The sequence below is a fragment of the Caloenas nicobarica genome, chromosome 10, assembly GCF_036013445.1.
Source record: "Caloenas nicobarica isolate bCalNic1 chromosome 10, bCalNic1.hap1, whole genome shotgun sequence".
Lineage (NCBI taxonomy): Eukaryota > Metazoa > Chordata > Aves > Columbiformes > Columbidae > Caloenas > Caloenas nicobarica.
Window position 1 is genome coordinate 2,956,324 of NC_088254.1, and position 11,359 is coordinate 2,967,682.

General features: G+C 48.2%; 1 protein-coding gene across 3 annotated transcripts; it reads right to left on the minus strand.

Moving 5' to 3' along the window:
* Window positions 1-1,636: 1,636 nt before the first annotated feature.
* Window positions 1,637-11,128, minus strand: ADPGK (ADP dependent glucokinase). 3 transcript variants are annotated; one of them, XM_065641491.1, is made up of 7 exons: window positions 11,102-11,128; window positions 7,736-7,961; window positions 6,646-6,708; window positions 6,243-6,363; window positions 4,800-4,996; window positions 3,904-4,002; window positions 1,637-2,937 (listed from the first exon to the last, which is right to left on the minus strand). In XM_065641491.1, exons 1-7 carry the CDS (start codon window positions 11,110-11,112, stop codon window positions 2,386-2,388), a joined length of 1,269 nt encoding a protein of 422 aa, XP_065497563.1. In that variant the 5' UTR covers window positions 11,113-11,128; the 3' UTR covers window positions 1,637-2,385. The 3 variants fall into 3 exon arrangements, with proteins under 3 accessions (XP_065497563.1, XP_065497562.1, XP_065497561.1); XM_065641490.1 differs by having other exon boundaries at window positions 1,637-2,934; window positions 10,913-11,112; XM_065641489.1 differs by having other exon boundaries at window positions 10,913-11,112.
* Between the last annotated feature and the right edge of the window lie 231 nt (window positions 11,129-11,359).

The window sequence follows — 11,359 nt, forward strand, 5'->3', positions numbered from 1 at the left end:
GCAAGGTCTGTTAAAGACAAAGCAGCTTTGCTTTGTTGTCACTGATTTAGCTTTTTTAGTTGAGTTTAGTTTTTTGTGCAGAGGTGCCAGACACCCTACACGTGCAGGAAAAGGATTTCAAGAGCCTCTGCAACCCTTATCGGAATTAAGTTTGGAACCCAGAGGGATTTTAAGCACATCATGTTCACAGTGTGTGAAACACGAAGACGGGCTGCTGGGTCCTGCCATTCAGCTCTGTTTTATTATCATATAGATTGTTTCAGAAGTTAATCAGGGATACCAACAGCCTGTCTGACTGACAACGGGTCACACTCGTTAAGAATTATCCTTGGTGAGTGAATTTGGTGGGCGGGTGAGCTCTGTAGGCCTGATCAAAGCAGATGTTAATCTATAGATAAGGCAGCAGTCTGGGCATCAGGAGCTGCTGGCATTTGAGAAATGGTGAGAAAGAACAGAAGCACCAGGAAGTTATTAATAATAATTAGCTTTTTTTTCTAAGCAATAAACTAATTTCTTGTTTACAGCAGCTATTTATTCGAACTAGTTTAAAAAGAGAGGTAATGCAGGTCTGTAACACTCCTGTTAAATCCAAGCATAACTCACCCTCGGACAAGTTCTGTTAGTGCAGTTACGGGATTTTAAATGGCCAGACGGCAACGCCGGTGCAATCGGCCTCACGTCCCCGCAAACGTTTTTGGAAGAGAGGAGTGAAATATGGCAGCAGGACCATTGCTGATGACAGCTTGTGCCTATTTAGTTTTGTCTCCAACTGGAGAATCCGCAGTTTGGCCCAACGTCAGGAAAGTGGGACCTGCTGTAAGCAAAGGATTAGTTCTCCAGCTGGCGGGACGGTCCGAGGCGTTTGGTGCCAGAAAGCCGTGATGGAAATTTGCAAAATAACCTCGCTAACGGCCTCAGACCTTTTAGACAGATAAAAGGAGAATAAAAAATCTGGATAGAAATACTTGCAGCCTTAAGAAAATCCCACACAGAGGTAAATGCCGAGACTCAACAGAAGACCAGGATGGTCTTCCTGAAGCGACCTCCTACAAATTCTGGTACAGCTCCAGCTTGCACAGACGTGCTGACTGCATTTAATCCAGTTATCCTGAAAAATATGTATATATACACACTTGAAGTTCCTGGAAGCGGACAGAGACAAAACCATGCTGGAAAAAGACCAAAAAAAAAAAGCTGGTGCTACGTAATCCATAGTGTGCAACTATGAAGGGGAAAAAATATGAACAAAGTATTGAACAAGGACAGATGGTTCTATTTTTTTAATTTTAAAGGCTGTCCAGAGCAAAGAAACTATCAGTGACCTAGTTAAAGAAAAATAAACAAAATCAAACCTGAAAGAGCCCTCCTCATTGCAGCCTTACCTGGAAAATGCTGCTGCAGCTTTTGAGCCTCCGGAAGGACCTTCCCTAAGATATTAACCCTTCGGAACAGAGGGAAACTGAAGACAAATGCACAAACGTTCTCGAAGAAAGAAAACTAAGTCTCCAGCACACAATAGGTTTTCTGTAAAATACCAGCTAGAAGCACCCACTGTTAGCAAAGTGACAGCAGCCGCCAGCCCCCCTGGCTGGAACTCTTGGTGTTCAGTGTACAGCAAACACAGGTAACGGTTTGTGCTTGACCTGGCAAGAAAACAAAGCTGTCTGCCCAAATAAAAACCCTGATTATCTCCACTTCTCGTTACCCAAAAACTAAGCACGGGTTACTACGGCGCAGCTGAATACCTGTAGTCCCAGAGACGACAGATACCCAAAATAATCCAGGCAGCCTCAAGTCAGGTTTTCTCTGTGTATTTAAGGAGCAGGTACAGCATCACATTTTGGGACTGGCTCCCTCCAGCACTGGGGACACTGAGGTCGAGAGGTAATTTCATCAGTAAAACATTTCATCATCACACCGAGCAAGTGCAAGGTTTGCTCTCACCACACAGCAATGTGCTGTGAGGAGATAACAACTCAAGAGCCTTTTATTTTTAATTTCTCATGCTGTGCTCTCTCTGGGATCCACACGCAGGAAACTCTCCCAGCACCCACAGACACGACCCGTGCAGAGTTACAAACAGCAAACCTCAGCCAAACAGGGATTTCGATGCTCGTTTTCCTCCCCACACGCTTAAAACAAAGCCCAGCCAATTTTCACATTAAATACTAAAACATCTGCACCTAACTGTGAAGCGTTCGAGTCACTGCCAAGTGACTGGAATGTATCTGACGGTTTATACCTGGAATTATTCTTTGGCTCTTTTTCAGTTTTATCCAGAAAACACACCCCGATTCTGTTCGTGTTCCTTTTCACCACTGCTGAAATCCTAACGAGAACACCGTGGTTCCTCAGACATTGGAGAAAAAGGAGGGTCTTGGTCTTCTACTGAGGATACGCTTCTGAGTATAGCAGTCCTTCGGCTGAAATCGCATCCCCAAGCCCCACGGTCCGCACGGGATCTTTACAGACCAAAACAGGAGTGAAGTGGAAGGAGATGCCCTCTCTGTGCCAATGCACCACGGGCTCGTCTGGGTTTAACGAGATTTTGGCGGGCGCCTCTAGCTGGGAGGTCACAAACTCCAAAGGAGCTTTAAGGAAGACTTTGCTGGTGTCGATGGTGTCGGTGGCGCAGGCCTGAGTCCCCGCCGCTCTCGCCCCGGCGGCCACAGCGGCCACCTGGTTGCCCCAGTAGCCGTCCACGGTGACCAGGATGTGATAAGCCAGGGTGTGGAAGTGGATCCGTGTGAGATCCGAGGCCCTGTCGGCCGTCTTGCCATGCTCCTTCAGGATCCAGAAGAGGATGTCGCTGACGACCCCCACGTCGGGGACGCCGCTCCAGGCTGCGAGGGACGCGTGGGGACCAGCGGCCGCTTGCGTGAGGAACAGCAGCTCCTGCTCGTTCAGCCCCAGGGAGTTCACCAGGGGAAAGACCTGCTAACAGAAACACAGCAACAACGGTTTTGCCTTCCTGGAGAGAATCAGACTCGGGATTTCCTCATTCAGGGGGTTGTTTTTACAAGACTGCGTTGCAGGCGCTGCTGCCAGCGTGCTCAGAAGGGAGCACCCGGTTTCCTGGAAAGAACCAAAGGCAGAAGCTTCCTCATTCTCCACGTCTGCAAGAACTGACTTAGCCAAGAAAACACTTCACGCCGAGGCTGCATGCTCGTTTTGTGCAGTTAATTTTCTGGACAGGCGCTTTGACATTTAAGAGTAGCAAAACATCAAATCCACACAAAACGACACTGGGATGAGAGCTGAGTCAAGCTAGGGATCAGTAGGACAGAAATTCTGCAAAGAAATCGAGGCTTTACTAAATTAAAAACTCAGCTCAAATCCAAATCCTGTTTTTTTCTAGAAACCTGCAGGCCTGCTGAATCTAAACCAAAGCTACATGTATCTGTGAGCATTCTCCTGGGTCACCTTCCCCTGTGATTGCCAAAAATCTTCGTATCAGAGAACAGAGACCAGCTGTGCCACGCGGTACTTTTAATGAATGCAGTTGCTGAATACACTCAGATCTGCAAAAAGTCCTTCCTCCTTGCTGAAAATGGCCTGGTGATCAATGGAGAGCATTGTAAGAAGTCTTGTACATGAAACTTTGCCCAGAGAGACCTGTCTAAATTGAATATTCTCTCAGAGCTAAAGAAAACAAATCTGTCCTCTGCTAAGCCCAAGTCATTGCCGTTCTCCTTCGCTGCACAGAGCAGACTCTGGTGAGCCCAGCGGAGAAAACAGAAGCGATAGCAGACATTAGAGCCGCGTTCTCAATTCTTCTCCAAATGGATAGCCCTAATTTTAAGTTTTCATTCCTATATTTGTCTACCATCTGCACATTGTGATACTGAAGAAAAGGAAACAGATTAAAAAAAAAAAAAGAGCGCGTCCTTTCATTTTCATTACCTGATGCACAATGTTGCTCATAAAATCCTGGTCAGTCATACTGGCCAACTCCAGGTGTATGGGGATGTCTGTGGGGATATCGGAGATGGAGGCCACGGCCTAGAGGGACAGGAAAAGAAGAAAAGAAACACCCTAAACCAAATATTCATGAAGAAACAGAAGGAACAAAGGGGTTTTGACTCTGAGATGTGCATTGTTTAACCTGCTCGTGTAGGGATTTAAACACGGTTCCAAACGAGATGTCTGACAGGTGACGGAACGTATTGCTGAGGGGAAGAAATAAAAACAACTTGGTAGTTTTCAGAATCCCAGAGCAGGAAAACCGTATCTAACCCTCATCTGCACCCAGCTCGGCGCTTCTCTGATGGACTAATTCAGAAACCTCACAAATGTGTAGAACAGCTGATCCTAGGACAGAGGAAAACAAACCACGAAAAACCCAGTGCGTGGCATCAGGGAGGGCAGGCGGCTGTAAGACGTGCAGTGATCTGTACAGAAAAAGAAAACGCGGTGTAGCTCTTTTGGACTCAGAGGGGAAGGCTGCCTCTTGGATTATCTAACACAGATGCTGCTTAAAGAATGCAATTCTTGATTATAACCTCGATTGTCTTGGTATCTGGGATAGAAAAAGTGTCATTTAGCCACCAGGTGAGCTCCAGTAACTGTGTCAGCATAATTTTATCCCCCCAGACAACCCACTGAATCCAGGAAACAGTGTCACAGGATTAGACTTTTGCCATTCTTACTGTTCATATTCTTCTTCCAGCATGCAATGCTGAAAAGATTTGTAGGGGACCTGAAGACACAGCCTAAATTCAAACCCAGGAAACCAAGACTTTGCTGTAAAGCAATTGTTGGAAGGACATTAAGACGACACCGGTATTTAAATCTCCTACCTCCATAAGTCGTCTCTGTCGCGCCTCCTTGCTCTGCCCTTCCATCATGTGAAGTCCTGAAAGCACCACCAAATCTGGCTGAAACTCTTCCAGGCTGGACACAAACACCTCCAGCATGTTTAAGGCGCCGTTGGAAAGGTCATGGGAGAAGATGAAGCGGTTGGCGTTGGGCGCTCGCACTCGTCCCCACTCTTCACCTGAGGTGACACAAATAGAAGCGAGTTAACTCGGAAGAGAAGCAAATCAAACCACGCGTCTGGGGGTGGTTTTGGGGTATCCTGCTGGAACCCGAAGGCGCAATTTCGGTGTGACTGTGCCCACTAACAGCTCCTGCCAGCCACGAGAGACGCCTTGCTCTTTTTCTCATTCGCTCTCTTTGTTAACTCCCTCTGCCTCCTTTAGAGCCTTGTCTGACCAGACGGAAAATTCAATACTTGTAATGATGTGCAGAATAGAGCTGCACCAGTGCTGGATGTGTAAACCGTTTAATTCCTGGATAAAATCACAAATTAAGCGGGCTCTGGGACACTGAGCCGTGACAAACAGGGTAAGGACGGTGAGCTTAGAGAGGACGAGCCACAGTCCAGCCTCTGCCAGCTCTCCCCATCTGCGCACACATCTCTGCTCGGGCAGCAAGACGTTCCTCGTTACAATAACGGGACACAAAGAAATATAAAGGGAATAAATAAGCACCAGTCACAAAGGGCAGCTTGAACAGAAAGCTCTTGAGGCATTTTTGAGACTACTAAAGGCAAAATCTCCACCTTAGAACCAGCCTGTATATTTGTTCACTCATCTCTCTGTAGTTTTATGGAAAATATGACCAGGATTTGTGGAAAAGCTACTAAAACAGCATCACCAGCACCAGGGCTGCCTTGTCTTGAGAAGCGTTTCACGCCAAAACTCTGCCTAGGACAAAGATCCCCAGAGTTTTATCAGGAGAACACTTCTCACCCGAGAACAAAGATGCTGAGAAAAGGGGACGTCATATACTGATGTATCATCTAACGAGGAGGCTTCTAGAGGCAAGAAGAATTGAGATTTACTTGGAGATTAGTGTAATTTTGTAAGTGCTGTTGTGGGACAGCACTTAGTTATGGTGACCTTGTCTCAGCAGGAGTCCCTCGGAATGCACGCTTTGGGTGCTGCTCCACATCAGTTTTGCTGCTGAAAAAGGTGAATTAAGTGGTTCTTGCCTGTCAGTATTTACAGTAACGAAGGAAAAAAGTTTCAAAAAGAAAAAGGAAAAAAGTTTCAAAAGATTTTGGATGTGTGTTCACCTACCACAGCTCCCTGGAGCGCATGGAATTAGCCCAGTGACAGCTGATAACTTACACAGTCCTTCTGGAATTAACCGATTAAAAAAATCCCTAACTTTAAACCCAGCATTATCTTAGTGCTGTGCAGGGTTCCCATCGAACATCCAGCCTTCGGCAAAGGTACCTGCTTGATACTCCAAGATAAGATGGAATTCATCTCTTTCCTGCATGGATTCCGGTGGCACAACCACATTGTCATCGAGTAGTTCGTGGAGTTTCGGACCAACTGGGCCACAAAGGAGGATCTAGAAAATGAGAAAAAACCATAAGGATCCCCTGCCATGTCCCTTGGCATCATCTCAGTGCATTTAAGCATCACCTAGACAACTGATTTTTAAAAAAATGATAATAATTTGATTTTTAAAAATCAGCTAAAAGCTAAAAAAAAATCAGCTTTTCACTTGTAAGGCCAACTGTATATTCCACCATAGCCTAAGAAATAACCGCAAGATCCCCAAAATCTCCAGGGAAGCAGTGCGAGCCTCATTAAAGCTGAGTGAATAGCATGAAACTTTTGGAACGCGTACCTTCAGGTCTGGATTTGTCGCAAGCTTCTGACCGATGAGAGCAGCATTTCCTCCTACATAAAGCTGTGAAACAAACGGAGGTAGAGATATTAGCTGTTTTAATCTAAATATTCACCTTCAGGTAACTCAGAGCCCTGTACAAATCAATTAATTCCTAAAGCAAACAGCCATTACTTCTGTGCAGCTTTTCTGTGGCTGCTCGTAATTTGTGTTTTATTAGCAAGGCTGACAAGTGATCATTTAAAAACTGCAAGAACACTTCACCCGGTTGGAAATGGAGGTTAAACCTGCTACCCAGGCCCGCGTGAAGGCAAAAGCTTCTTCAGGTAAGAAAGGTCAAACTTTCAAGTAAGAAAACCCCAATGTGAGCTTTGAAACCAGAGAATACAGATGGTCACGAGGCTCACAGGCATTCAGAGGTGACAAAAAACAGGTTACAGGAGGACACAGCTCATAACCAGGTGATTCCAGGAAGCCAACGTAGAAAATGTGGCAAGAGGCAAATAAGACAGGAGAGTCTTGACCAATAGAAAACATTTTGAGCTCCTCCTCGTTTTCCAAAGCCGCTGGCAAACTGCGTGGACCGCGGCATTAAGCAGTTTGCAGAAATTCGCAGACTGCCAAGCAAGGCAGCAAGTTCGATTCAGAGGACCCGGTGTAAATTATAGCAACGAAACTTTGCTTTTGGCAAGGGAGGCTTCAAAAAGAAAAAAAAATACTTATTTTCATCACTCCTGAGGAGAATTTAAATAGGTGATGCTGATCGGAGTGTTTACAGCTCCTAATGTTTGGATTGATTTCCTCGCTTCTTGCCTCATTACAAGACATTAGAGCCTTTTACAGCATCAGCCCCACCTGGCTCATTTACACAGAGGCATCTTGGACAGACACTTTGGTTTTGGGAAAGCAATCAAGGGACAGACCAGTCAAAACTCTACTATTTATGGCAGGTGCAGAGTATTGCAGCACGCCATTAACACACTCAAGCTAACACGCTCAGATTCCTTTCTTAAATGATTTGCGCTCTCACCAACGATGCAGAAAATAAGAAATGTGCTTCTCGAAGCTTATTTTCGGGTGGAAAACCCACCTGCGCGCCGGGGTGCTCGGCGGCCGCGCGCGCGATGCGGTGGAAGGCGTCGGCGTCGCTGAAGAAGCGCTCGGCAGCCGCCCCTTTCTCCATGAAGTGAGCGAACGCTTCCCTCAGGTCCTGTCCCGACGTCAGGACCGCGTGGTTCTTTCCATCGCCGGGTTCCAGACCCAGCGCCTCTAACAGCTTCACGCCGGACAGAACCACGTCCACGCAGGCGTTGACGCTGGAACAGAGAAGGAAAACGCACACTGAGGAAACCACACGTACCTTCTCGACGAGACAATCCCTGCCCAGCCAGCGGCGTTTGCTCTTTGCAGCCCTCGTGCTAAGGGAGAAAACAACCAACGAAATACAAAAAAACCCCCTCACAAATCATATTAATTTGCTGAAATTCTCTACCAAAGCGTTCTCCTTTTGATGGGCTTTTATTGCACTGCAGAGGAGAGAGGGATTTCTGACGTTCTGATGAATTAAAATGACGAGTGAGCTGCGTGGTCCAAAGGTGGTTGTGCGTGTTGCAGAACATTTTGCCTTAGGACGCTCAAAAAAGAATAGGCACAGTAAGAACGACACTTTAAATCTTTAATTCTTAAGAAGGATTTTTTAAAAAATATGTATATTTGCTTTAAAACGTATCAGCAATTAAGAACTGTTAAAAACAAAACTGAAAGTATTTCAGTCCACTAGATCAGCCTTTTGAGTTTCAACTCCTCCCAACAATAACCGAAACCACACACCCCAGCCCCCACAGGCTGGTTCTGTTTATAAGAATTCAAGAGAGCAATTTGTCAGTTGAAATATTCGAAAACTGCAATTTCAAAAGAACCGCCCCAAATTTCCAGAATTACCATGCCGCCTTCTCTCAAATAGTGGAGAGGGGAGAAAAATCCTGCAGTAGTCAGGAAGCGATAAGAACCGTTTCAGCAGATCTAGACTTTATGTGACGCCTAACCTGCAGCTCAAATCTTCCAGCCCCCATTTCTTATTACATCAATTTAAACTGAATCTAATTCAGACTAGAGAACAGGAAAGTTTCTGGGCTGGAACCACCCCCCCAGGAACTAAGTTCACAAACACTTGCCCTTGTTTCTTCTCCTTGGTTTCAGAGAGATACTGATATATCCCCAATATTCCCCGTGATGACACCAACGATTACTAAAGCATCTTCCAGAACCGCTGTCAGGTGTGATTTCTGTTCCTCTGCCCCAGCTTCCCTGGCAGGGATCTAAACTATAAACTTCTGCAGGATCTCCAGCTTATTCTGTGTCGACCCACGAGGCAGCAAATGCTGATGCCTCCTTACACGGCAGCGTGAAGCCCACAGCCATTCAGTGTTCCTCTGTGGCCTTTCACGCACGATTTGGGCCACAAGACATGAAGGACAAAATAAAGGACACTTAGAACCCCGAGGCTTTTCAGTACGTGAGGTAACCAGCTCGTATTCTACCAGAAATCCTCTGTGTTGCGCATCATCTCATCCACTAAGCAGAGAAAAACCCCCTCGTCCAGCAGAGAAAAGAAAACCAAAGAAACAATAAGCTCAAGCACCATTTTAGCCCCAAACTCGCTGCGGCAAAAGGTCAGCAATCTTATATTTTAATGACTCGTTAAACATGTGAGGGGACATAAACCAAGTCACAGCTCTTTCCAGTGAGACCCCTCTCATCATCTTCCAATTGTCTTTCTTCTCCCGCTCCACCATTCCTCTGCTAAAATGCTTCATGCTTTTAATAAACTCCTTTAACAGCGGGGATGTGCTACTAACGAACTGCTTTTGCTGCTCAGCTTCGAGGTCCTGTGTGTTTGGGGGGGTGCCTGTGTATATTTATTACATATATTCAGTTGCTTTAAAGCAAAGAAGAAAGCAAGGAATAAACCAAAGATACCTGGTGCTCTTCCAGTGAAGGTGTGGCAAAATAAAAGGCTAAGCGAGGAAAACAAACCCAATGTATTTTGTCATATATTCACGAGAGAAAGTGTGCATCAACCGTAACGCAAGAGCAAGACTAACACCGTATCGGCTCCGCAGCCACCGAGGTGGATCGACTCTTGCAGCGCTTGATGGCCAAATCTTCTAGTCAAAGTCAAGTTATCCTGGCGTGGCCTTATATTTAAAATAAAGTAAGTCACGTGCTATGTATAACAGCAAGGTGGAGAGGTTTAAAAGGCGTATAGATGAGGTTCTTAGGGACATGGGTTGGTGTTGGAGTTGGGTTATGTTGGATTCGATGATCCTGAGGGTCTCTTCCAACTGAAATGATTCTAAGATTAGTGGCCAGCCTTAAACCCACCATTTAAGATCAATGGGATGCTGAACTTTCCCCTTGCCCTCTTGGTTTTTTTTAGGGTGTTGGGTTTCCCTGCGCACACAGGTGTGTTCAGCACCTCTCTTTCCTTTCTCCCTTCCCTCACCTCTCCTTTGTGCCTCTCCCTTGTCTCCGTTCGTTCTCCCCGGCCGCAAAGGCTTCGCTCCCTTCCCCGCTCCATAAACTCATTTATTTATGGCCGGACCGTGCTCCCCAACCGCCAGCAGCTCCGGTCCCTCAGACTCCGGCCGTAAATTTTCCAGGCAAGCCCACGGGGGATAAGGTCCTGCCGCCCGGCTCTGAACCACGCAGGGCGCTTCAATCACCAAAAAGTGACTTTTGGGCACAGAATCCCAGAATGTCAGGGGTCGGAAGGGACCTCGAAAGCTCATCCAGTGCAATCCCCCCGCCGGAGCAGGAACACCCAGATGAGGTTACACAGGAAGGTGTCCAGGCGGGTTGGAATGTCTGCAGAGAAGGAGACTCCACAACCTCCCTGGGCAGCCTGGGCCAGGCTCTGGCACCCTCACCATGAAGAAGTTTTTCTCGTATTTAAGTGGAACCTCCTGTGTTGCAGTTTGCACCCACTGCCCCTTGTCTTACCATTCATTCCTTCAGATGAGGACTAAGCAACGCAGCGGGCAGGGCCCTGCTCTCAGGGGAATGTCCTTGCCTGGAAAATTAAGGAGGGGAGTGCAGGCCTTTCTGGGCAAACACACATATAGATATAGATGTATATAGAGCCCGGCCCAGGGGCTCCCAGCCGCGCGTCCCCCGCCCCGCCGCTAGGGGCGCCCTCCCGCGCCGCCAGGGGCGCTCTGTCCCGTCCCGTCCCGTCCCGTCGCCTCCGCGCGCTGCCGGCACCTACCCGACGGCGACGCGCGCCCAGGCGCGGCCCGGCCGCACGATGGCCGCCTGCCAGCCCGCCAGCGTGCGGCCCTCCGCGGAGCGGCCCCGCCGCAGCGCGCCCAGCAGCGAGCCCGGCAGCTGGGGCAGCTCGGGGCCCAGCAGGCACAGGTAGCCCAGCGCCAGGGCCAGCAGGCCCACGCACACCGACCTCTGCCACATCGCGGCGCGGCTCCTCCCTCCCGCCGCGGCTGAGGCGGGGCCGCCGCCGCCGCCTCCTCCTCCTCCTCCTCCTTACGCCGCCTCCGGAGCGCCCCGCCTCCGCTGGTGCCGTAAAGCCGCTGCGGGAAGCGGGGCGGGGCTTACGCAATCTGCGTTGCGGTGGCTGCGTAACGCGGCTTCGGGAATAGGGCGGGAGGTGGCGGCGGCTGCGTAATGGCGCTTCGGGAATAGGGCGGGAGGATGCGGC